At 52.4% G+C, this 26,134-nt stretch overlaps 3 protein-coding genes across 4 annotated transcripts in view; 2 read left to right on the top strand and 1 right to left on the bottom strand.

The window, feature by feature from the left end:
- GMDS (GDP-mannose 4,6-dehydratase) overlaps positions 1 to 12,387 on the top strand; it is a 1,107,103-nt gene extending 1,094,716 nt beyond the window's left edge. For both annotated transcript variants that reach the window (XM_050787265.1, XM_050787264.1), the window contains 2 exons: positions 11,648 to 11,716; positions 11,957 to 12,387. In XM_050787265.1, the coding sequence (XP_050643222.1) occupies positions 11,648 to 11,716; positions 11,957 to 12,019 (132 nt within the window). In that variant the 3' untranslated portion in view covers positions 12,020 to 12,387. The remainder of the gene's footprint in view (positions 1 to 11,647; positions 11,717 to 11,956) is intronic.
- A 2,029-nt stretch (positions 12,388 to 14,416) lies between these two features.
- LOC126952263 (uncharacterized) lies at positions 14,417 to 18,953 on the top strand. The gene is made up of 3 exons (XM_050786658.1): positions 14,417 to 14,729; positions 14,786 to 14,894; positions 15,196 to 18,953. Exons 1-3 carry the CDS (start codon positions 14,417 to 14,419, stop codon positions 16,751 to 16,753), a joined length of 1,980 nt encoding a protein of 659 aa, XP_050642615.1. The 3' UTR covers positions 16,754 to 18,953.
- Positions 18,954 to 22,342: 3,389 nt separating this feature from the next.
- Positions 22,343 to 25,787, bottom strand: FOXC1 (forkhead box C1). Its single transcript, XM_050786357.1, has one exon. The coding sequence runs from the start codon at positions 25,785 to 25,787 to the stop codon at positions 24,126 to 24,128; it is 1,662 nt and encodes a 553-aa protein (XP_050642314.1). The 3' UTR covers positions 22,343 to 24,125.
- Positions 25,788 to 26,134: the final 347 nt, after the last annotated feature.

Here is a 26,134-nt window from a genome sequence, read left to right as displayed (position 1 = left end):
TGTTGTGCACATCAAAGAAGAGGTTCCTGCTGGTGGTTTTATCAAATTACTGAGCAAGAGAAGCACCGAAGAGATGTAGACATTCCTGGAAGAGATTACTTGTGGCACGCGGATCTCATCCCTTTATTTCTATTTCTGCTGACATTTTGGAGTGTCTCTTTTCTGTCATCTCCTAGTCCTCTTTGTGACGAGGAGGGCTGCCACAGTGGCAGGTTAATGTGGAAATACAACGTAGGAAAAGTGCCTTGTGAGGAAAGGGCTCTAACCAAACAGTAGTATCCTAAAGATAGCCCCAGCTGAGAGCAGAGAAGAGCAAGTCACAGACACAGTGTTGGAGGTGCCGAGGCCGGCCCTGCTTCCCTGGAGGGGCTGTGGGTTATGTACAGGCTGTAATCGGTAATTTCTCACATTTGGATAGAGCTGTCTTTTCCAGAGTGCTTTCACATCCACCAAAGTATCATTTTAGGCAAGTTGGCAGAGTATGAACCAAGCCCTGCAGACTTGAGGGCCACACTCCCCGGTGGGCTTTTGCACATCACAGACCCTCAGACTTGTCTGTGAGGCTGGCCCTAATGGCAAACAAAGCACCTGCCAAGGGTCACCACACAGTGTCGCACTTGGAGTCCCCACCAAAGCTCCCATCAAAGTCAGCCTGATTATTTTCCACTGCATTTTCCTGAAAGGATGTTATGATTTTCTCGATGTTTGGTGGCTGGCGATAAATCAGGCTTTTATGATGTCATGTGAAAGGCCCCCTCTCGGACTTCCTCCTGCTGCAGCCAGAGGATGAAAGTGGGCCATGTTGGTTGCGCAGTGGACACAGCTTGCCTTAACCCTTTCCTTGCCTGTCCTGTAGACCAGGGTCACAGAAGAAGACAAGCTGTTTCCCCTCAGCCTCCCTTTCACAGGAGCCTAGCCAGGACCTGTGAAATGGAGCTCCTTTCTTAGAGCTAAGCAGACTTTCTCAGCAGAGAGGCTTTGGCTTCAAATCGGGATCAAAACAAGAAGGCGTGCTCCATGCAATGATATGAGAGATCTCAGGTGATGCTCTAGAAGTAATCTTTTAGAAGAGTCCCTGTTCTCTCATCATGAAATGAGAGGTTTCCTGAGAAAGGAGATGACATGCAATGCTGGCAGGGCTGTGGCGAGAGGCACACGCAGACTCCACTAGGAGAACTTCTTTCCTGGCATTGTTGATTCATGGAATGTCTTTGAAAGCAATAAAAGGTTCTCATTCAGACAAACATCCTGGGAGCTCTGTCAGTCCCCTTTCCCTCACCCCCACCTCCAACCCCAGGGAGGCCTTTTCTGCTCTTTCTCCAAGATCATCTCAAGTGCACCCACGCCTTTCCGTCGCCATGTCCCCACCCGACCCCTCGTGTCCAGGCCGCCATCTTCTCTCACCACATCTGTGGCTGGAGTCTCTTAGCTGGTCTCTCCCCCGCTCTTGCCCCTCTTTCTCACCCTCAAGGCAGCATCTGCAGGCATCTTTGAACTCGTCCATCACAGCATGTGCCCCAGTACTTAAAACCCCCTGTGGCTCCGAGCAAAGCCCAAACTCCATATTCGATGTGCTGGGCCAGTAAAGGATGGAGTTCAAAGTGAGTGGGTTCTTACTGTAAATGGGTGGACTTTTACACAGTGCACACGGACACAGAGACACACACCCAGAGAGAGACAGAGAGAAAGACACATACACACAAGAGTAACGTAAAAATGTTTTCAAAACTCAGGCAAGTTCCAGTGCTGTGCCTCATCCTCCTGAGAGCTACTGGGAAAGGAGAAGGCCCTTAACCAGCAAGGAGAGCTCAGGGCCACAGCTTCACTGCAGGCAGGAAGAAATGAAGGGGGCAGCAGCATCTCGGTCGGCCTCAGAGGCTGAGTGTGTCATCATTTGGCCAGAAGAGGGGCAGCCCTTTCACAGCACACCCTAGCAGGTGCTGGAGTAGCATTGCCAGGTTACTGCCTCTGGCCTCTGGTGACCCCTAGTCTCCACGTCTTTCAGGGCCAGCTGGGTGCAGTCCTGACTCTCCGCTGCAGTGGCCTGCACCTGAGTCGCCAGGTGCTTTTAGGTTAGGTGGCCCAAGCACATCAAAGAGTGGCAGATTTTCCAGGGGAGGAGGGAGTTGGGCCATGCAGGGCAAGGACGACTCATGCACCTTCTTAAAAATACTTACACCTAATGTCAGTTATAGTCAGTTCCATACTTTCAAAAATTGGCACCAGAAAGTCAGACTTGTAAACTCCATCAAGTTGAAGTAGGAAGTGGAAGCCAGCTTTCCAACCTCCAGCCACAGCCTGCAGGCTGTAGGTGCTCCAAGGCACAGTCACTGTGACTGCACAGCAGAGCCTCGCAACCATGTGGCTTTGCTGGGAAGGGCCTGGGCTCCATGGCAGAAACCACCAGGGAGGCCAACAGTGCCTGCCTCTGTGTCCCTCCCAGCCTCGTGGTCATGGGTTCCCCTCCCCTCTCTCCATGCCCAGTCACAGCAGCCTTCTCTCCAGGTTCCCTTAAGGCCTTTTTACCTGCAGTGTCCCCAAGAGACCTTTACACCCCAGATCTTTCTGTGACCGGCCCCTGCACATTGTGCAGATCTCTGATCCAGTCACCTCTGAGGAAGGCCTTCCCCGCCCAGCCAGTAGAGTGCCCTCCCACCCTCCAACAAGCCAGCCCCCTCTGCACTCGCTCCCTCACGCTCCCATCGGCCGAAACTCGCGTCTCTGCATACTCTTGTGCTAGAACATGGACTTCATGACAGCCACAGCCTTCTCTGGTCCATGTTTGCTTCCCCAAGGCCTAAAGCAGTAAATATGTGGCAACAAGCAAGCAAGAGCCTGTGAAATGTCTGCAGAAATTGAGGGACAGCAGAGTACAAAATCTTCTGCATTGTGTTACAGCTGTTCAGAAAATGATTGTCTAAAACTAGAGGAAGGGTTGGGGTGCAGGGTAAAATTGCATGTAAGTATCAAAGAAAAACTAAAACAGCCCACCTAAAAATATTATATCTTCATCCATGATGTTACTACAAGAAATTAAAAGAATCATTTTTCCTACATTTTAGTGATAAATAATAGCCTTGATAGAAAGCCTGTATAGGATGAATTAGAAATAGTTCTAGCTGCTTTTCCTGTGCAATTTTGAATTCTCACACAACTTTGCAAGCATTGCTGTCCCCATTTCACAGATTTAAAACCTGAATCTCAGAGGTAGTAAGAAAGAGTTAAGTGGTTGAGCCACTTTATGATTCCAGGTCTCTCCAGCAATGTCTCCATGTTGGTTGTGTCTAAGAATTTTTTTTCTTTTAGAGGCAAGGTCTCATTCTGTCACCCAGGCTAGAGCACAGTGGTTCAATCATAGCTCAGTGCAGCTTTAAACGGCTTGGCTCAAGCAATCCTCCAACCTCAGCCTCCCAAGTAGCTGGAACCACAGGCAAGTGCCACTACACCCAGCTAATTTTTAAAATTATTTTGTAGAGACAGGGTTTTGCCATGTTGCCCAGGCTGGTCTCAAACTTCTGGCCTCAAGCAATCCTCCTGCCCCAGCCTTTCAAAGCACTGGGATTATAGGCATGAGCTATCACACCTGATCAAATTTTTGTTTTGAGATAAAATCTATATACTGTGAAATGCACAAATGTTGAACTGCAGTTTGATCAGTTCTGACAAATGCATGCATCGTGTAACCAACACTCCTATTCATATAAGGAGCATTTCATCACTCCAGAAAATTCCTTGGTGAACCTTCCCAGTCAGTACTCCTCCCCCGTCCTCCAGTCTCGTTTCTATAACCATGGATGCCTGTTCTAGGACCTCACATACAGCAAATCATACAATATGGACTCCTGTGTCAGTTTCCATCCAGCATTAAGTTGATATTTCTGTGTGTTGATACCATCTATTACTTAGAGACCTCTTTGCCACTCAAATTAATGTGTGTGAAGTGTATTGCTTACAACACATACTATGGAGGGTTTTGTCCTATTGAGTGTTGCGACTGCTGGACTAGGAATCAGCAGAACCTGACCACTAAATGACTTTGTGACATTCTCAAGTACTTGGCTGAAATACCTCTGCAGATGCATTTCAGTATAGGACTGTGTTCCTCTCATGAAGATATAAAGAAGAAGTGCCAGGTGACCATGTAGTATAGACACCTGACAAAAGCCCGTTAGCCTTCCTGTGATGATGGGTGGCCAAATGGGTGATAACAGAATTACGGTAAACCTAAAGAGTCGTCATCATGCTCATCTCCTCTCCATACCTCTCCAAAAACTTGCTAACAAATATCATAGTAATTGTCTTCATCTGTTCTCCAATATGAAAGTCCCCAGAGGAATGGCCAGAAAGCAAGAATCTGGATGTGGTCAGGTGTTTGACTAGGCCTTGAGTTTCTTAAGAAGTGGCTGAGGGAATGAATATTTGGAGGAACCTATGGGTATATGTTTGAAAGACCCTGTTTGAATGACCCTATTATGTTACTTATATTTGGATTGGGGAGAAGGAGGAAGGGGAGGAAGGAAGGGAGGGAGGGAGGGAGGGAGGGAGGGAGATGGATTATTGAAGTGAGGTGTGTTGAATTGGAGGACTTAATATACTGTATACATTGAGAAAAACCACAAAGGAAAAAAATCCCATCTATATTGTACTGTGTAGTACTAATGTCCAAAGCAGTGGTGGTGGTGGTATTGGGGCATTTCTAAGAGGTGGGTAGATTTCCTAACAAACTAGAAGGAAACAAGCTTAAGGAAAATTACCTTCCTCTTATGCAACTCAGGATACCCTGTGGCCTAGGTAGGCATTCCTAGATGAGAAGGTGCAGGGTAAAGATAAGCCAGATGACAATTACTTTAGCTTTTACCTCCGAGATACTTTGCTTTTGACAGAACTTTCATCTCTAGGAAAGAGGCCACCTGCGACAGATACAAAATCTCCTAAGTTGCATTTTGGATGTGATTGTTTTGTGGTTTAATTAGCTGATGTCTATAAAGCGCTTTGAGGGTAGAAAGTCCTAAGTGGCAAGAGTGCAGCGGCCTCTTGTATCCAGGGTGCCACTTGCCAGCAATGTCACAAGAGTCGCTAATCGGTCCAGTCAAAGGTGCTTTATCTCCTGCCCTCAGGGTTTTGCCACCTCGTTCCAGCATGGATAAATCTTTACACCCTAGATCCAGTTATTAACAGTAACCAGTAATTTCCAACCAAGATGGTGCTGGCTTTGAAGCCTGGAATGCTGAAGTCACTAACAATCTTATCTCCTTTTCATTAAATGGCCCCTGCATTGCAGCTGTGAGTCAGCCACTCCCCATCTCAGCTAGTCAGAGTGGAGATCAGTGAAGTAACCGGAACTAAGAGGACTTTAGTTACAGTAATTAATCTAGCTTTCCCCAGGTTGATGCTACTGTAAGCACCCGGGATCAAGAAATAAAGCTAACAAAAAATTAATTCCACGATTGCAATTATAGATGTAGAACAGGTACAGACAGACACAGCACCTTGTAAATATGTATGATGCAAGATGACATCCCCAAAGTCTTATATGGTTATTTCATTTAAAGAAACCTGTTAGACACCTACCTGTGAGTAGGCAGCTCCCCAGAAGCTTCCCAGCGCAGCTTCTGAGAAGTGCTTTCCTCTTCAGCTGGCTCAGACTGCTGCCTGGCTGAACAGGGAAGGCCTCAAAGTTGCACAGGGCTGGACAGGGCAGAGAGCAGGCATGTTCCTGGGCTGGGCCCCACTCAGGAGGTGGGGGGCGTGCTCCTCTGTCCCAGTCAAAGGCCAGGCAGCCAATGGGCAGGGGGACGCGGCCAGGGCAACCACCTGGTCTGGGAAAAGGAACAAGCTTTGGGGTGGCATAAACCGCATAGACCACATGCGGTTCATCCCATGGAGGAAAGAGGACTGACGCACTCATCTCCACACATCTCAAGCATGTCTGCTAGAAAGGTCTTTCTCCAGAATATTTTTTAAAACTTTGTTTAAAAGGAAGTTAACTTGCTTAAATCCTGTATTTCTCCTAAATAATTATGTTGTCTGTGTAGCTTATAGAGCCCTTTTTTGCCTAGCTACAGTTCTTGTTTTATGTCAACTATGTCAACCATATTTTTTTAAATATAAATGAAAATGATCCATTTATATATAGGTTGCACTACACATGCCATTAAGTTCTCCTTTCGTGAAGTGAACACCTGTAATTTTTTTTACACCCTATGCTTTATTGACAAGCAGGCACATAATGAAGGCCGTGTTCTCATTTACTTTCCACGAAAGCTCTACTGTGCTAGCCGGACTTTGCCGCTGGTATCTGGGGCATGCATATGGATGGATGCATTTCTTTCCATTTGTTTAGTAGTGCTTAACAGCTGCTGATCCCAAATGACAAAATCTACCAACTGCGATCCCATCAGAAAAGTGGGATCAGCAAGAGGGGTGCTCAGAGGATTTTAAAGTGCCCATTAGGCACCATCCAGGAGAACTGGACCGCACATCCTGAGTCATCTAAGGAGGCTCCCAGCAGAGGTGACAGTGGTGACGGTGGGAGTGCCCCGTGGTGGTTTTATTCTAAGTCTACACCATTGCTGATTGCCACACAGCGGCCTCCATAAGGGTGGCCACGGACGACGCCATGGTGCAGGGCCTGCTCGAGCTGTTCTGCTCCCTCTGCCACTTCCTCTCCACTGCCTGCACCCTCCGCAGGCCAGTGCTGACTGACTCCATTTCCCTGAGGCTGCCTGAGCATTGTTTGAGCTCTGCCGGCATTCCGTTAGCCTCTGTTGATGGACAGTCCCACCGAGTCCGCTTCCTGAGCAGACAGGACTGCCTGCTGTTTTCTTCTCCTCTCTTATCGCCCCTGTCGTTAAAGGAGAGGTCTGACGTCCACTTCAGTTTGTGTGGATAGACAGCAGTAAGGGAACAGGGGGGAATGTTCATTACCGCTGTTAACAGCACAGCATTTCTTACTGCCCGGACATTCGCTCCCTCTTTGGGAAGGGTTAAACCAAAGGATAAATTCGTGATCGTGGAAGGCTTCAAGCTACACCCAGGAAGAGATATCATATATTGCAGATTTTCTGGGGGACCTTTCAGAATTCATTTTTTGTTATTTCCCAGTCTTATTCTCAACTATCTGGAATCTTGACTAGGATAGTCTGTGCGGCTTGAGAGCTTTTTCCTGAGGCTTTTTGTTGTTGTTTAGCAGCTCTGTCTTTCTGAAAAAGAAACATTACCCCCAGAGTCCAGCTTTCCTATTCACTCTACACTGGCAGAAAGTTGGATCAAGAACCAAATTCATTGGCATTCTTTTATTCCCTTGGAACCTAAGCTATTCCTCAATTTTGCTTTTCTAAGAAAAGTAGAAGGGGGAAAAAAAGAATATTAAGTGCCACTCACAGCTCTGTATCTTAAATTCCTGAAGACATTTCGCCAAGGCTTTCATCAGTCTCGGCTTTCCTTATTAACATCCCTGTCCATACATCTTCTCCTATTTATAGCACTCAAGAGTCAATTTCTTCCAAGAGGTACATTAGAAATTTAACAATAGTCTGCCAAAAGATCTCATACTCTTAAAATATTTCTCCACCTAAACATGTTCTTTGCAAGTCTTATAAGCAGACCTGTTGAGGAAATGCAGCGTCCGACATCTAGTTTGAACTAAATATTAAAGTTTTCCCAAAGCAAACTCAGTGAAAAGGGGAGAAAATGAAATGAGACTGTGAACTTCAAAAAATCATCCTATGTGATACGATCTGTTTAATAGCATTCCCCACAGTGGTTTTAGAGAAAGTGGTATGGAGGTGGGAGTATCAAAGGGAATGAATGTGTTAAAGAATGATCAAAATAACATCCGGGGAAGGAATGAAAACTAACCAGTGTGATTTTAAAGCTGCGTTGTTATCTAGATGGAAGAGATCTGAGGAAAGGGACCTGTAGTTAGGGTAGAAGATAATGGCACACTGTGGTCTCTCCTTTTCTGGACTTTGCGTTAACTACTGTGGGCTCAGAAACGGGCTTAATGACTTTTCCAGCATTTGGTCTGGCTTTTTATCAGTTCACTTTAACAAGAGCATAAGCCAGGAAAGCCTAAAAAAATGGCTGCAGCCAAACGTGCCCTCCTCCATGCTGCTGTTTGCAACTCCGTAGAAGTACGTGTGGATGGCACAGCTAAAGGACAGCTCCCGAAGGTCAAATGAATGCACACAGTCCGTGAGTCAGAAATCTGAAGGGCCATGTGGACCCAGACATTGCTCCTGCTGTTTTGCTGCTGTAAAATGCTCAGTGAAACCTAATTGAATTTGACAATTATAAATTACATATTGAAACCGTATAGTTCACCTAAGGAATAGCAATGAAAACAGTGAAGACACCAGAAGCCAGAGTTCAGGAAATGTCATATTCACATAGAAATACTTTACATTTTTCTCAAAGCTTTATTTTCTCTTTTTTCAAGAAAAGCTCCAGACCACCCAGTGCACGAAGTCCTTTTTGGAAGCTGTACGTAAAATCATCACTTTAATTCGGCTTTTGTCATACTAAGGCTGTAAGCACATGTATAATGAAGGAACTGAACTGTCAAAAAAGAAGAAAAGAGCGCAGCAGATAAGCTCACTCTTCTCTCTTGTCCTGAGGAGCTGATTATACCCTAGCGGAGGAGATTTGTGGAAGTTCAGAAATCTTTAAGAGGGAGGTAAAGATTAAAGGAACACGTATCAGGGCCCACACTCCCCTCTCACTCCTCACAGTTCTGTATCTGAGCATGGCAGTTCGGACCCGTTGTATGAACACAGTATCCACCACCTGATTTCTTCTCAGCCCACAGGAAGCCTTATTTAAAGAAAGGAATCCACATCCTTGCTCTCCTTCTAGAGCTACGTGCACTCTCCCACACAGGCCCTCCCCGTGCCACCCTTTAGGTGTGTCCTGTGCCTAGAACCATGCAGAATGAACCACTGACTGTATCTTTTCTATAAATGACACCAGTGGGAAGAAATAAGAAATTCCTTCAGGAACAGTTAAGTGTAAAACAAGCTGGGATGCTCGTCATCCTTCCTTAAAAGTTGATTGGAACATAAGCTTACTGCCCAGTCCAGATGTCAGTCTAGGAGCAGCTGGCATGGAGAGCCGATGTTTTGTTCTAAGGGGACCTCATCCTCTTTCTTCCCAAGGTCTCTTGGTCTAATTAAATTTCAGGGAGACAGAGCCTTGGCAGAAGGTTAAAGGAAGCAGCTAGACTGCAGTATTGGAGCTAGGCTCAAAACTAAATTGAGAAGTTTAACTGGGTTCGTCTCTGGTTTCAATGAAATACTTTTACAGTGTATGGTAGCAATGTCTGTTTCTAAGCCTTTGAAAACCATTTTTCTTTTTCCTTAATGGTAGTTCCCTGGTTGTTTTTATATTATGAGCTCCTTGTAGAAAACTACAGGAAACATAATTACAATACAAAGCTCCATTTCCCAAGCCTACCAAGATTATTTGAAGCCAAACCGGGTTTTAGGGTTTTGCTAACTGTAAGTTCACAGCCATGAATTGCATCCTATGCCGTGCTGGTTGATTTACAGCCAGTGTGATGTGATTAAACAATAACCATGCTTCTCCACACCATCTAGCTGCTATAGGATTGAGAGAGGGGAGGGATGGGCTGCATGACTCCACATTGCACAGCTTCCCCTGGGGAAAAAGAAAGAGTATCTTTGTGTGACGCTTATAGCAAAATAGAAGCCTGTAGAAATATATACAAGTTTATTTAGGGAGGGGAAAGAAAAATAAATTACTTTGTTTTTCTGCTTATATTGCTGTTTCCTTGTAGTGCTATGTTAAATTGCTAATTACTAATTTTTGTATTCTACTTTTCCTGAAGAATCTGTATGTGGACTTTTAGGGCCAGCAGAAATAACTTGTTTTAGTATTATTAACACTCTGGGGAGGAAACTGGTACTTTAGTGTATTGCGAAGTGCAAAGCGTTTGAAAAAGTCGTGATGGATGATGAGAACGAGAGGGAGAGTCGCCGTGTACTCTGCTGCAGCCCTATTTCAAGCCCGCGGGTGCAGACGTTCAGTAGGATCCAGACAGCCTCTACTCTAGAAGGCTTAGCAGAGAAGGTGAGCTCCAAACCCAGGGCAAAGCAGTCCCGCCCCTGCCCTCCCGACCTTTCCCGTCATGAATCTAGAACAAATTCCCCCGCCTGCCAAGTTTCAGGGAAGTCTGAAGAAAATAAGCAGGAAAGGCTTTCAGTGGCAGCTTGACTGTCTGTTACTTTCACACGATGAAACTCCTTTTAGGCTGTTCTTTAATTTGTATGTAGCTGAAATAAAATGATCGAGTATTTCTCTCCTACAAACATCAGCTATTGTCGTACTGCCTTCGCATTCTGTTTTATTTCGAGGAATCACATCTTATGTGTTATTTGATGAGTACATTTGTGTATGGAAAAGCTAAATATTTATCTCACTTCTAACAATTATGTATCTCAAAGTCTTTTTTCTTTCTTCCCTCCTTTCCTTCCCCTCTTTCTCCTTTCCTCCTTTCCTTTCTTCCTTGTTTCCTATTTTGTAATTCATCTTGAACTCATCTCAATCTTCAGGTAAATCAGTCTTCACAGCTGTAACAAAGACATTGGTGAGCAGGGGCTGAGAGCAGGATTAATTTCTTCTCCACTGGTTTTGTTTTCACCAGCCTTCCTTCCAAGGACGCCTCTTAAGTAGATGGAAATGAAATGCCCTCGTTTCCTCGAGTGGAGCAGTTGGGGAAAGCGGGAGAAGGAACGCCCTCCCAGAGGGGACACTGGCGGGCAGTGCGGGGTCCCGCAGAGCTGCTGGCTGCAGCTCCGTGCTGGATCGTGGAAGGACAAGTGGGTCGAGATCAGCATTTTCTTAGGAACAGAATCAAACCGAGTAGAATAGGGGTAGAATAGAATAGACCGTCTATAGAGTTCCTGGACGCTAAGGCTAAGTATTGCTTCGTGAAACTCCAGTTTCGTTTTATGAACGCGTGTGTGTGCGGGAGGCGATGTGAACTGACTTTACTGTGGGTACAAAAAGCCCAAAGCCACCGCCCAGGAAGATACATCCATGGCGCCGTAGAAAGAGGGTCGCACGCTCCCACCGAGACAGAGGGGTCCACGAGTCCTGGGACCTCGCGCCCCACACCCCAAGTCCCTTCCCCGCGGGGCTGCTGGCTGTGGGTAGGATGGGCGCTTGGCGCGGCCAGCCCTGCAGCGGGAGCTGAGCGCGCGGGGCACGGGCAACTGGGAGGGGCGCCTGGTGATTTACTCACATCCCTCCTAGCCGGAGAAGTGCAGTAATTCGAAACAGTTCTCACAGTAGTGTCCCTGACAACTTAATGTAAAAAAAATAAAAAATAAAAAGTAAGCATTAAGAGTCCAAGGGACTCGTTGGGGAGAAGAGGGGTGGAGGTGGCTGGGACGAGCTGGGGATGGATCGCTGTCACCGTCCTCACGGGCCCGCACAGCACCTTCTTAACCGCGACCTAGTGACTTACGGCGCCGAGAGCCGCAACTGAACGCGCGCAGCAGGGACCGACAGCAGGGAACCCCGGAGCCTTGTGCGCTCAGAGGGAGCGGAACGGTGGGGGTTCCCGGGGCTCGGGACCTGCTGCCCCCCACCCACACCTGCTTCGTCTCCCCCTCTTCTTCCCTAGGACTTTCTGCAGGGCGACTGCACCAAAGCGAAACAGAAGCTGAACTGGAAGCCCCGGGTCGCTTTCGATGTGAGTATCTCTTAGGGCGCACGCCGCCCGCTGCGGGGCCCCGGGCTGCAGGGCGGCAGCTCTCAGGGTCGGGCGCCTGAGGCGCCTGCGATGCCCAAAGCCCGGAGGGCGGGGTGCGGGAGAAGTGAGGGGAGCTGGAATGAGGGACGCGGAGGCCTCTCTGGGGCGGACACCCGGGGTGGGGTGTCACCAGGAGAGGGTGGCAGAAGCTCCTCCCTCACGCCCACCCCTGTGTTGCAGGAGCTGGTGAGGGAGATGGTGCACGCCGACGTGGAGCTCATGAGGACAAACCCCAATGCCTGAGCACAGCCGCGGAGCCCGCCCGCCAGCCCGCCCTCCGGCTGCGATCCCCGCAGAGTCGCCGGTGCAGACGCACTGTGGGGATGGGGAGGGGCGTGCCAATCTGCGGGTCCCTGTGGCCCCTGCTGCCACGGCGCTGTCCCGGCCGCAGGAGCGGGCCGCCCCGCCGAGTTTTGTAGCAGCCGGGATGTGACCCTCCGGGATTTGGGCCGCTTCGCTTTTGTCGAAGCCTCCTCTGAATGGCTTTGTGAAATCAAGATGTTTTAATCATACTCACTTTACTTGAAATTATGTTGTTAGACAACAAATTGTGGGGCCTTCAAATTGTTTTTCTCTTTTCATATTAAAAATGGTCTTTCTGTGAACTAGCATTTACAGGGTCGGTGTGGATGTTTTCTCCAAGTTATGAGCACGGCTATAAGGGTCCCCAAACAAAAACCCCACAATCCGGGCCTTTGAATGAGATCGCTGTGGTCAGGCCTTTCCCTGTTTTGAGAAAAAGCCCTTGGTGGGAGGACTCCTGCAAGGCTAAGGGGGCGGGGGTGCTCTGGGGAGCCTCCTCCTTAGTCTTCGCCTGGGACATTTCTTTCCCCTCCTGGTGACAAGTCACTCTGGAAACCTAGTTCCCGCAGAAGGGAGGAATTCACACCCTGGCTGGGCTCTGCTGACTATAATTAGAACCCAAGGGCTCGCACCACCTGGAAAGAAGTCTTGAGACATAGAGGGGGTCAGAAGAAGAAACTTGAAGGTAAGCAAATACTGTTGGAACATTCCATGGCAAAGCCCCCGGGTTACCTAGAGGTCTCTGAGCCTGTGCCTTTCCTTGTGGTCTAGAATCTTTCACACAGTGCTTATTTCCACCCTCTTCTTATTAATACTAGGTCACTTTTTAAATCTAAGCTTAATGTATTCATTCAGCCATTTATGTTAAGTGCCTAATACATGCCAGACATTGTGCTTATGCACTTGAACATCAGCGTTAGTCTGAAGTTATAATAAAAAGGTTTAAGGCTCAGATCTGGTTTTGTTGAGTGCATCATGTAGGTGGCCTGGGTGAGACCACAGGTGTGTGCTCCTGAGCTGTGTATGGTGTACAGCTACAGGTAGGCTGACGCACAAATGTGCAGGACACCCGCAGGCAGCAAGCAGGGATTCGTGTACAGGTGTATACCTCTGCATGAAATTAACAGTATTTTGCCCTAGAACAAATTAGGTCAGGACACTTCTCCCCCTCACTCCCCTTCCAAGCAAAATAAAATAAAACTTTACAGCAAATGGAATTCCAGCCTTTGCACATGTGTGTGTGAGCGCGGGTAAACTATTTCTGAACGTCTTCACAGGCAGGTTTATGATCTGGGGGAGGACCGAGTCTCCAACGGCTGGCGCAGGAGAGAGGGCTCTTTGTGTGGCTGCCGAGTCCCTGCGAAAGCATGCTGGCCGGGCGGCCTCGCCCTCGACGGAGCAGACCTGGGGGGCCTGAGCTAGCCCACCCGCTCCTCAGAAGCTGCCCCAGGACCCGCCTCTCTGCACTCCCAGGCGGAATGCTGCTAATTGGAAACACATGGTTGCTGGGAGGCCGGGCCTCCGAGCCTGGGCGAGATGGCGGGCACACACACAGATACATACTCACACGGTGTCACACATCGGCTGGAACACAAACATCCATGCACATCCATTCACAAGTGCACATACACTCCACAAACATGCCATCTCACAGTCACACATTCTCACAAACACTTGCAAACCCAACTCCCAGACCCACTGTCACACACATCCTCCAACAAATCTCACAGAGTCACGTTCCCTTTAGCCTTGACCCTGATGGGCAGGCACCCCCTCTCCTCTGACCACCGGAACCTCCATTCCCACGCCCAGGAGAGACCATTCCAGGGGCCCGCAGGCTTGCCGTGGCCCTGTTTAATTCAATGTTGCTTGTTTGGACACTTAGAAGAGATTCTAGGCAGGGGTTTATAAAACTGCAATTGAGCCATGATGTTGAATTCTACTTCTCCAAATAGATGGCAGCATCCGTGTTTGAAGGAAACTAAAGTATTTTTGGTTGCAACCTTCTCACTGCTCCTGCACCCTGAGTAATGCAAGGAGCGGGAGTTCATTTGGCTTCCTGGTGTATGTGTTTAAAAGGAAAAAAGGAGAATAGATTTACTTCGACATTTTTTTATCTATTTCTGTGCTATGAGAGAATTTCATTTGGGCGTCCTTCAAGACAATTCTTATTACAAGGTTTCTTCTATCTTAAATCTCAATTAAATTTCAGTGAACTTATTGTTTCCTGCTCTGCCAAATTTTGGCTATTCGTTTCAAATGTTATAAAACATCTTCCACCTTGATTTTTTTGAAGGAAAAACTGAGAAAGTTAAACCTTCAGTACACTCACATACCATGGCAAAGCAGTTTTGCCCGAGTTTGTGCAGGAGGTGCGTGGAACCCGGGCCTCGCAGCGGCCGTCTGACCCGCAGGCCAGGCCCTGTCGCGGGCTCTCTCCGCTGCCCTTTGTCTTTAAGGAATTACGAGCGAGCTAGGCCCAGCATAATCAACCTGTCGCACCTCTGCAGCTGTTTAGGGGCGCAGGCTCAGCCGGGCAGGCTGCGCGACCTTAAGGGAGTGCTAAAGGGCTTGGGCCGCTGGTGCAGCGCGCAAGATGGCTCCTTAGGAAGGCGGGGTCCGCTTGGCCTCGGGCGCTGGCGAGGGGCGGGTCGGCGCTGGCAAACCCTACAGGCATGGCTTTGGGTTCTTTTTCGCCCCTTTTAGTCGCCTTCGCCTACACCAACACCAACACCACGAACCTCGTGGAACCGCTGGCAGCCCGTTGGAGGGCTCCTGGCAGATGCAAGGAGTGTTATTATAACACTAATGTGTTGTTAGAGCTTGGAGCAGGCAACACTTTAAACATTGACTTGAAAACAACCTGAAATGTATTGTTTACAAGTAACTTTTTAACACCCCCCCCCCCCAATCTCAAAGCACCCTACGCACTTTATTTGTATTTGGGAATGCCTACCGGGTGGATTCTGTTCTAAGGTGCAGCCCACACACATCCAGGTATTTTCTACAACTTGCAGCTTTGATTGGTACGCGGGTGGCATGGGGGGTGGGGGCAACGCCCATCTAGGTTTTACAAAATGAGTGTCCCGGTGTGTGCGTGGACGTGCCTTACAAAGAGATCTTCACGTCCGTACATGCCACCCGCACCCTCCAGAAGTTGTGGATTGTCATCACGGGTCGCTAACACTTTTAACAAGCAGCAGCGGCAATGGGGGACGACACGGTGCTAGGACCTGGCCCGCCGTCCACAGTGTCCCTGAGAACACTCGGGGTCTAGGCCTGATCTCCAGGAGTTGGAGGAGGCGCCCCCGCCCCGTGCCGAGGGGCCCCAAGGCCGGAGGCCTCCCCCCACACACCCCCGGTGCCGGGAGCACATCTTCGAGGGGCCGTCGGGGTTGTTACTCGCGACTGGACCTCGAGCCGTGTTGCTATCCTCGGCCCTCGAGCCCGCCCAGGGGTCTGCACGGCCCAGGTCTGCGCTGCGGGCTTCTCCTGTGGGGCGCTGGGAGTGAGCTCTATCCCCAAAGCCCATTTCAACGTCCCAGGTATGACTACGGCAGGGGCAGGCCACCCACCCTCACCCCTTCCTCGGGTGGAGCGCCTCTGCTGGGAGCCGACGACCGCGGCCTGACCCCAGGCCCCACCGCCCACTCCCGGCTCCCGCCCTTCCTCCACGGTCAGGGGTCACACCCAGCGGACGCCCAGTTCTCGGCTGCCCCTTTGATCTCCGAATTTGGGAGCCAGTGTGTCCGCTTGAGCGTGCACTGCCACGGGCACTGGGACCCCTTTGCTGCTGCGGGGAGGAGCCCCGACGGCAGGTGGGAAGACCTGGCTTGCCTGCGTCCCCCGCCCCCCAGCTCCCGCGACCCGGGGCGAGGCTCCCAGCCCCTGGGCTTCCCCGCTCGGGTTTTGAGGGAGGGGCCGGGCCTTCGGGCCCGCAGACCCGCCACCGCGCGTGCGCATGCGCCGGCCGCGAGCCCCTGGGTGCAGGACTGGGCGGCTCCGGCCCGCGCACTTGTCCAGGCGCCGCGGCTTAGCGCGCCCCAACCTCCGGCTCCGGTGGAGAGCTGGGGCGGGACTGAAGCACCGTGTTCATCAAAGTATCCCCTCGCCGTCAGCAGCCCTGGCCTCGCAAACGCTCCAGTGCGCTCCGGCGCACGCAGGGACTGGCGCTGCAGCCTCCGGGCCAACGGCACGCGAGCAAAGCTGGTTGGCAAACTGGGACACGCAATAGAAGTTGGGGCTGCACCGACTCTCGCCGCTTCGGGGGAGGCATGGGCCCGGGCAGGCCTAGGAGGAAGCTGCACAGCCCGAGGCCCGGGCGGGAGTGGCGGGCTGCGGAGAAGGGAATGTATATTTGGAAGGGGTCAGGACCTCGGCTGGAGTCTGGCTTTTTATGGCGAGGAAGCCGACTGGGAAGGGCCTTCGGCGAGGCTTTCCTGTTGTGCCACTTTTCCCCGGCAGCGCCGGGCGCGGGGAACGCGGGGCTGCACCGGGGCGGGGGAGGGGGCTTTACCCGGCGGCTCCGGGGACTCCACTGTGGGGTCGGCCCCGCGGGTAGGCCCGCCCAGGAGCCGGCTGGCAGTTGCAGCGGACTGTCACGTTATGCCGCTGTCACCAAACACTTACTATAAATCACTGTCCTGCGCCTCCGGGAGGATCCGTCGAACCTGAGAGGGGGGAGGGGGAAGGGGGTGGGCGCGCAGGAAGCCCCACAGACACCAGGACATCAGCCCCTCGAGTTCTCTCTGGGAACTTCTAGCACCCGGACTGTCCCTGACTGTGGGAACCACGGTGGGCCGTCTTCCTCCTAAGCTCTCCCTGGGACACCGGGCGCGCCCCCTCGCCCCTGGGTTAGCGCACACCCCTCCACGCGATGACCAGCACAGCCGCTGTGAGGCCCGGCCTTGGCCGCATGTGTCCTTTGCGAGTGATAATAATAAAAATCATTGGAATCGCAAGGAAGCCCCTGGCCCCGACTCCGCAGCCGCTGCTGTCCCGAGTGCCCCGGCTGCGGAAAGACCCTGCGGCCGGCCGGATCCACGAGTGAACACCCGGCTGCAGACCGAGCCGGGCCTACCGGACTGGCGCGGGGCTCCGGGGACAGGCCTCTCAGGGCCCTCCTGCGCACCGTCTGGGACGCCGATTTTGCCAACTTGGAGGACAATTTTTGTTTTCACTCTACCAACAGATTTTTTAAAATCCAATGGCCGCTGAAACGTGCTTCTCCCCCACCCCCGCCCCCCGTCCGGTTTGTACGTCTGTAGCCATTAACGAGCCCCGGCACAGCCTCCGGGACCAATGACCTGCTTTTATACTGAAGGAAATGCGGAGGCCTTAAGAGTTAATGGCGCTAAATGTGTTGGTTTTCCTGCTTTTTCCCCGGGGTAGGTAATGGGAGGGGGGATGTCCCCCTCTCCACCTCTTCCCTCCCCTCTCTTTCCATCTCCCTCTCCCTCTCCCCCATCTCAGGATCTAAGTCGTCCTCAAAGCTCTCCAAAAAACTCCTTCCTTTCCCAACCTTGAGTACATGGAACCACATCCCCACCCCGCTGCAGCCCCTCCCTGGAGCCTCCTCCGCCTCTCTAGGCCCTGCCTGGGGTCCCACCACTTAGGTCAGGCCAGAGGCCTCACTGCCTGGTCCTGGTTCCCGCTCTGATGCTCTGATGCTCACTTGCTGGGCTCACAAATTGCTCTCCCATGCCCACCCAAGTAGCACCAAGCTGTGTTGACTCAGGGGGTCAAGGAGCAGCCCACTGAGTCCCCTCAGTAGGAGCTGCCTGCAGTGGCAGCTACAGGAGAGGGTGGGGAGTCAAGTCCTAATGACACCCATGGGGACCAGTGGGCTTGGAGGGGCCCATGGACAGCCCAGAGAAAGAAGATGCTCTTTGGGAGAAAGGGAGGCATCCTCTGGACCGGGAAGGGGCCGGGGAGAAGCCCCACTGAGGCTTGCCAGGTCACCCTCCCAACCCCAGGCAGGGAGATTCTGAGCTGGGAGCAATTCCAGGCCCTCCCCAAGGACCACACAGACCCGGCCTCTTCTCTCTGGCTGTGTCTCCCAGTGTGAGCTCCAGCCTTCTCCAGGACAGGGCCAGGTCTATGTGCAAGGAAATTCCAGATCCTACTGCATCTCCCATAATACGCTCAATATGCTGCAAATTTGAAATCAGTGAGGGAAAAAATCAAGTAAACAACTAAAAAAATAATATAAACCAGAGGGTTTCTTTGGGGCAGGGTAAGACGGGAAAGGAGCACAACAAAGCTCTTAAATTGAGCCTTATGCTCTCGCGCTACTTTGGTTTCCAAGAAGGTGGATATGGTACATTCTGCTCAATTTTCCACTCGTAATCACGTTGAGAAGGTTCGTGGAGAAGCTGCTTTCATTTTCCTGAATGGGTTTTGGAGCTGGAATTCATTTACTTAAGTATTGTTTCTTTCCCAGCCGACTAGGACCTGGAACCTGCCGGTCAGGCTGCAGTGTGGCCACAAGTCTGTCCAGGCCTGGGTGCAAGCTCGGCATCAGGGCTGCATCCGGCCCATCCCCCAGATGGTGCAGTGGAGGGTAGGCATGCAGGCCCCAGAGCTGGGCTGGGAGTGGGGACATCCGGGAGAAACTTTGGGGCCCCACAGCCTTCTGTGGGGGCAGGAAGGGAGAAGGATGGGGAAAAGTGACAGAGACAAACAGAGACACAAAGACGCACAGAGCCTAATGGTTATGGTGGATTCCCACCAAAAAGGGGGAGATGGGTTAAAAGGGGGTGGGAAATCAAGGCCACAGAAGTTCCAGACAAGAAGATAGAGCCCCAGTTGCAAAGGAAGACATTCGGTTACGGTGGGAGGGAAATCGTCAATAATAAAAGCTCTTTGCAGGGAACATTTTGACTTTGTTATAAATGGAAATAGGAGATTTCAGAAAGTGGGTTTTCTGAAGCTGGCATTTAGGACCCCATGGCAAATCTCAGTGGGTTTCTCTTCCTGCCTAAGTGGACATTGTCAGAATAAATTAAACTTCCCTGTCGGGAACTCTCCTGAGCTCCCCTCTCAGATTGGTGGGGGAAAGACTCTGACACAGTGTCTTGGTCCCACACCCCAATCTCTCTGCTTGGCTGAAGAATGGCTGCCCGCACACAATCATATTCTGTCCCGCCTGGCCAGCTTTATGACTTGGCCACCATCAATCTTGTCCCTAACACGACATTTGTTTATGACGGGTGGGAAGGGCTAATGGCTTCATGAACTGTCCGTGAAATGCCTATAGTGGAGAAGGCCCTGCAATACCAGGCAGGCCCAAGGAGCAGGGGACCTGAGCTAAGCTCTGAAGCAAACGGCCCCAGGGTGGGGGGGCCTAACAAATGAGAGCCCCTCTCACAGAGCTCTTAGAGGTGGGGCAGGAGTAGAGGTAAACTCTCACTCCAACTTGCCTTGCTTTGGGTGCTGCTAACAGCCTCAGAGAACACTGGTGTGGATGCCTGAGGCCTGATCAAGTATGGACACCTCTTGTCCCTCCCGGGCAATCTGTCCCGGCAGCCTCAACCTGCAGAGGGTTCAAAATCTCTTGGGTTTTGCACCATTAAGAACAAAACTAATGACATTCCACCTTAAAAACGGAGACCCTTCTTGCCCTATGTCCTTTACTCGCCTATCAAAGTTAGGGAGAGCCCAATAGGACTATAAGGCACTCTTGTTTCCTGACCCTTGTTTCTGACCCGGCAGGAAACAGCCAGGAGCTTGCAGGCCACCAGTACAATCGAGCCTTATTCCTTTGCAAGCATCGATTATTAATGACACAAATTTTGTGGAATAATAAATTGTAAAACGCATGCTTGTTTGCACTCAGTCTGGTGAAAAAGGTCTGCTAACTACATAACCCTGGAAAATTCAGCACTGGTTCCTCCCACACGTGCAACATGCCAAATGCAAGACTGCATATGGCATGTGGCATGCTGGCATTTATGTACTCATGGCATAAATTGCTATTAAAATAAATGTGCCCATTTCTACATAAAGGACAAAATACTTATTCTCCTAAAGCTTTTTACAGAGGCTATTTTAAAAACTAGCCGATCCCCCGCCATGGATCTGGATTGCTGTCACAGCTAATTTCAAAATGTACTGGCTATTAGTTAAAGTATCAAGGAGTTCTTCTTAGAATATTTCACAGGAAAATTATCCTTATTCCTAAAACAGTACAAACCAAACTTTCAGACCTCTAAGGAATAAATTGTTCCACGTTAAATAAGGTTGGCAGGAGTTGGTTTTCTTAAATCGGATGTGAGAATCGAAAAGGTAATGTACTGATAGTAGGAGACGTTACATAGATGTGGTTTTTAAAATCCGAATAATGAGCAGAACTTCTCTCCTTCCACTCAGCATAGCTTCTAAACTTGCACAGGCAACGAGTGCAGAAATGACTACGTCATGTATGTTTAACACAAACACCTTCTTAGACACATGTATGTTTCATGCCTAATTTTCAAACATTCGAATAGACGAGGGTAAAGCAAGTTGCTAAGCAGCTTTCCTGGAGCACGCCTGTAAACATTCTCGACCTGTGGGCCAGGGGCTCCTCGCCGACCGCAGAAACCCAAGCACCGCGCTTCACCCCATACCCGCTTCCTCTCCTGCAGCTGGGACTGGAGACCCGCAAGGAAGGACAGGGGCTGCTTGTGGCCCACTCCTAGGCAGGCCAGACTCGGAAGGGCCCCCAGCCAGGAGCAAACGGACTCTTTCCTTCTCCCAGGTCACCCCAGCAGCTCGCTCCCGCCGCTGGGAACGGTAGGGAAAGCCCGCCGAGCTCTCCAGGGCCGACCTGGGCCTGGGCCGGGGCTGACTGCGACCGCCACCTCCTCCGGGCTGCAAAGCCGAGGCCCAAGGAGAGTGGAGAGTCGCAGGCACGTGTGGGCTCCGAACACGCTGAGCCCGCCGCTCGCCCAAGGGCTTCTGGCGTCCTTGAGACCGAGCGACTCTCCGCACCGCCACTGCCAAGTGATTGGTGGCCTCTGCAAACCTCACACACTGCACGAGGACGAAGCCCTGCCGGGGAGGCCGCCTGGGGCCGCAGCGCTGGCCCTGGCAGGTCTGGCGCGGCCAGGCCTAGGCGGGTGGGCCGGGGGTGGTCCTGCAAACGCGCAGCTCCGGGCCCCGCGCCTGGAGGCTGCGGGCCGGCGCGGGGCGAGCTGTCACCCGTGAGCAATAAAGTGCCTCTGACCTTTCCACCCCAGCTGCGCTCCTAAACACACGTGTGTCTTCACAACAAAGGCCAGCGAGGAGGAAATGAGAGCTCGGCGGGGCCCTGCAGCGCCCGGCAGAGACGCGGGGTGACCGGGCGGGGGGCGGGCTCCTCCGAGCGCCGCGGCCAGAGCCCCGAGGGCGCTTCTCCCCGCTCGGCGCCCCCGCCCCGTCCCCATCCCCGGCACTCCGCGCCTGCCACCCTCCCTCAGCGCCGTCTTCCTGGCACCCCGATGAACCCAGCTAAACTAACAGGGGTCTCCTTTGAATCTGTTGTCCCCAACGACTCATTTCAGGAGGAGGCCGCGGAGACCCGGGCTGATCTGGGGAGAGAGGCAGCGGGGCGGGGTGGGGAGAGGAAGAAGCTCCAAACGCAAACAGAAGCCGGGCCCGGGCCGCCGCGGGTAATTACAGCTAATTAGCTGGAGAGCGTTCCCGTCGCGAGCGGCGTCCAGGAGGCCGGCGTCGGGGCGGGCGCGACTCGGAAGGGACTGGGCCTCCGAGAAACGCCCCAGCCGGAAAGCCAAGCGTGGGCCGCGCGGGTCTCCACCCGCCAGCCCTACTCCAGAGAGTCCAACCAGACACGTCGAGAACCGCACCGTCTCCGGCCGACCTGCTCGGCCTCGGGCTGGGCCCGCCCGCCCGCGGGGACAGGGCCGGGAGTCACCTGCTGCAGCTCCCCTTCCGGGCCTCGACACCCCACTCCGGCCGCGGGCCTTTGTCCGCCAATCCCAGCTCCTCGCTCGGCTCCCCAAAGTGGAGAAAGACACCAAACTTCTGCAGACTGCGGGGGAGTCTTCGCCGTCACCCCCTCCCCTTCTCCTGCCCCGAAAGAGGCTGTAACCCGAGGAAGCGGGAGGCAGCCCCGGGACCTAGCGCCGCGACAGCCCAGAGAGATTGAAACGGGGCCGTGAGGCCACCCCCAGCCGGCCTGCCCCAAAGAGACACCCGCGCCAGCGCCGCTGCGATCTTCCCGGCGATTAGGTTACGACCCTGGGGGAGGGGACCGAGCGAATCACAGGCCACGTAGAGCAGTTTTTGACTGAAATTAAAGTGTATTTATTTGCAGCAATCCTTTAACAATGATCAAATTTTGACAACAAGCAACAGCAATTACTGCTTAAGTGTTGCCTCTAGATAGGAGCGGCAGATAGCAGGAAACTGTATTATCTCCAAAACAAACTGCAAGCCCCCCCACGCCTGTAATCAAATCGCCATCTCCCCAAAGTCTGATTGGCAGGGCAGATCACCCTAAGATAAGGAATTTATTACATTTCCTGGGTTATTTACAAAAGGGGGAGGGCCAATCCGGATTGTCCCCTAGGTTTAACTGTAAATTAACAAGAAAAATTGGTTTAAAAAGAAACCACCCTAGACCAAAGTGTTCTGTTCCTCTCGCCTTCCTTCTTGTTATTGCTTTAAATCTTTTTCAAAAATAATTGTTCTACAAACATATTTTCTAAAATAGTTTCCCAAAGATTAAATATCCCTTTCCAACCCGCAGTATATTTTTAAAAAAGCAATCCTTCTATGTAATACATGAAGGATTGTAAATGGGGGAGAATTATATACATACATTTAAAAACTAGTTTATGTTTCCTTTTATAAAGGACTGAAATTAACAGGAAAAAATCTATTCAGCATCTGGCTCACAGGGATGTGTAATTTGCATTGCAATTTTATATGGAATACACAAGCCAAATATTTGTGCATATCTGGCCGCACAGTCCCATCTCTGGGCACACAGGTATCACCGTGGTAAGACCGCGGCTGATTCATGGGCCTAAAATTTCCGAATCCTGGTCTGTCATTAGTGAGAAAATGTATTTGTTTATATGCCAACTCCAATCTGTTTAGAAAAATATCTTTTTACTAGCCTCAAAGCAAGCTGACTATATAGCACATTTTGCAGAAGATGCTGCAGGAGAATAATTCTAAACAAAAAGACTTTCAGTAAAATTTGACACGGACTAGTCAGAGGGTTTCTCCATTTTTCAGAGATTTAGGTGGAGAATAGGTAACTTCTAGTGTTTTCTCTCTGAAATCTTTTTTCGTAATAATTAAAGCTCTATTAAAGTATCCAGACATATAGGTCTCATTCAAACTGAATGGTAATTTATTAATAAACAATGAATATGTTCAACAAAAAGAAAAGAGGATAGAATAAGATTAATACAGTTTCCCTTTTTATAATGAGAAAAAAAGCACAATTTAAAGTTTCAGGCAATTTAACGTCAGGTTTTGGAAACACTTTCTGGCGTTTGGTCCACGACATCCAACTACAAATTAAAAATAAATTACTATGTTGCAATTTACATTTTAAAACAAGTCCATGAATAAAAAGAAAGCGACTTTCATAAACGGGGACTTTCCCCTCCCTTCAACATAGGATAAAATAATATTTTACAGGTGAGAGGCAAGGAAGAAGGCAAGAGAGGGGAGACGGGGGGAAGGGAAAGCAGGTCTCTGAAAAGCGAGAAGAAACTTACGTGTTATCTGGAGTAACACTGTCCTTTAATAAACCATGATTTTGCTGTCTCTGTACAAAACAGTTTACAGGTTTGTTTATTTAGATAAGGCAAAGTGGAGGTGGCTCTGAATTAATCTGTTAAGAAAATAGAGTTTTCTTCGTGCTGGTGCTGGTGAGCTGAATTTTTGGAGGGATATTCTGTTCGCTGGTGTGGTGAATATTCTCAAGGTTTTGTTTTGTTTGTTTTGTTTTTTAATTGGATTTTTTTTTTAGTTTCGATTTTGCCTTGATGGGTTCCTTTGGCTTTTCCTGCTTTGGGGTTCGATTCAGTTCGGCTTTGAGAGGGTGTCAGAACTTGCTACAGTCATAGACGAAAGCTCCGGACGTGCGGTACAGAGACTGGCTGGAAGGGAAGGCCATTTGACAGCTACTATTCCCGTTCACTGGAGAGTTGTTCAAGCCGATCCTCTGCGACTCGAACATCTCCCGCACCGAGTGGAAGTTCTGCTGCTGGCCCGGGTAGCCTGCGGCCGCCGCCGCCGCCGCCGCGCTCGCCAAGTGGCCCAGGTCTCCGCCTGCCTGGTTCAGGTACCACGAGGTGAGGCGGCCCTGGTGGGCCGCAGGGTGGTGGCCGGCCTCCTGGCCTCCCCCGCCGCCGCCGCCGCCGCCGCCGTGACTCAGGGACGACGAGCTGCTGCTGGTGACCGGAGGCAGAGAGTAGTCGGGCAGGGGGTCGTCCACGGCCGAGCCGCCCGCGCCCCCGGGCGCGCCCTGCAAGTGGCCCCCGCGCTCGCCGGCCGCGTACAGGCTCATGGCCTGCAGGTTGCAGTGGTAGGTCCCGGCGCCGCCCGCAGCCCCCGCGCCCCCCGCGCCGCCGCCGCCGCCCGAGCTGCCCGCGCTGGAGCTCTGGCTGCAGGGGGAGCTGTAGAGGGAGCTCTGACCCGGAGAGTAGGCGCCGAGCGCCAGCGGGGGTGCGATCCCTGCGCGCGAGGACGCTGCAGCCGAGGCCAGAAGGCCGGAGCCGAGCTCCGCTGCCGCGCTCTGCGGCGACCCCCGCAGCGACGTCATGATGTTGTCCACGCTGAAGCCCTGGCTATGGTGCGGCGGCGGAGGCGCGGAGGGCGCGGGCGGCGGCGGCGCGGAATCCGCACCGTCCAGGCTGAGCGGCCGCGCCGAAGGCAGGCTGCCCGGGGGGCTACTCCCGCTGGACAGGCTGCTGCTGCTGCTGTCGGGGCTCTCGATCTTGGGCACCGTGGCGGCGCTGCCGCTGCCCAGGGCGGCGGCCGGGGACAGGGGCTGGGGCGGCGAGGGGCACGTACCGTTCTCGGTCTTGATGTCCTGGATGCGCACGGGCGGCGGCTGCGGGCCGGGCGCGTTGCCGTCGGCCTGCTCGGGCGGCGCGGGCGGGGGCTGGCGGCCGGGCGGGGGCGGCTCCTTGAGGTGCAGCCTGTCCTTCTCCTCCTTGTCCTTCACCGCGTCCTTCTTCTTGAAGCGCCGCCGCCGCCGCAGGAAGCTGCCGTTCTCGAACATGTTGTAGGAGTCCGGATCCAGCGTCCAGTAGCTGCCCTTGCCCGGCTTCTTGTCGTCGCGCGGCACCTTGACGAAGCACTCGTTGAGCGAGAGGTTGTGGCGGATGCTGTTCTGCCAGCCCTGCTTGTTGTCCCGGTAGAAGGGGAAGCGGTCCATGATGAACTGGTAGATGCCGTTCAGGGTGATCTTCTTGTCCGGGGCGTTCTGGATGGCCATGGTGATGAGCGCGATGTAGCTATAGGGCGGCTTCACCATGTCCTTGGGCTGCGGCTGTGGCGTGTAGGGCCCGTAGGCGCGGGCCATGCCGCCCGGGTACTGCTCGGCGTGCGCAGGGTGCGAGTACACGCTCATGGGGGCCGGCATGGCGGTGTAGCCGCCCCCGGCCGCCGCGGCCGCCGCGCGGTAGTAGCTCTGCTCGCCGCCGAGGTAGGGCACCACTCCCAGGGAGTTGGGGCTGGACACCGAGTAGCGCGCCTGCATGGCCCCCGCTCGCCGCCGCCCCGCGCCGCCCGCCGCCCCCCACCCTCGCTCGGGCCGGGCCGCGCCGCGCCGGCCGCCGAGTCCGAGTCCGGGCCCGGCCGAGCTGGTGCCGGCCCGCTGCGCTGTGCGTCCGGCTGCGCTGCCGCCTCTCCCGGCGCTCGCTGGGGCTGGCTCCTCCGGCGCCTCGGGCTACCTCGGGGCCCGCGCGGCCGCGAGGCGGGGTCGCTGCGAGGGGAGAAGGCCGGGCCGGGCCGCGGCAGACCGCCTTGCAGGAACTCGCGGCGCAGCTTCCAGGCGCAAACGGGGAAAAGCAGACAAAAAGAAAGAACAAGCAGGCGCCCTTCTCG

Source organism: Macaca thibetana, chromosome 4 (assembly GCF_024542745.1).
Source record: "Macaca thibetana thibetana isolate TM-01 chromosome 4, ASM2454274v1, whole genome shotgun sequence".
In the NCBI taxonomy this organism is placed as follows: Eukaryota; Metazoa; Chordata; class Mammalia; order Primates; family Cercopithecidae; genus Macaca; species Macaca thibetana.
This window is presented reverse-complemented; position numbering and strand designations above follow the sequence as displayed.

Coding starts and splice junctions, on each gene's coding strand:
- LOC126952263 (XM_050786658.1), top strand. CDS start 14,417: ATGGCAAAGCAGTTTTGCCCGAGTTTGTGCAGGAGGTGCGTGGAACCC. Junction 14,730..14,785: donor CGGGCGCTGGCGAGGGGCGG/GTCGGCGCTGGC, acceptor CGCCCCTTTTAG/TCGCCTTCGCCTACACCAAC. Junction 14,895..15,195: donor TATTATAACACTAATGTGTT/GTTAGAGCTTGG, acceptor TGCCTTACAAAG/AGATCTTCACGTCCGTACAT.
- FOXC1 (XM_050786357.1), bottom strand. CDS start 25,787: ATGCAGGCGCGCTACTCGGTGTCCAGCCCCAACTCCCTGGGAGTGGTG.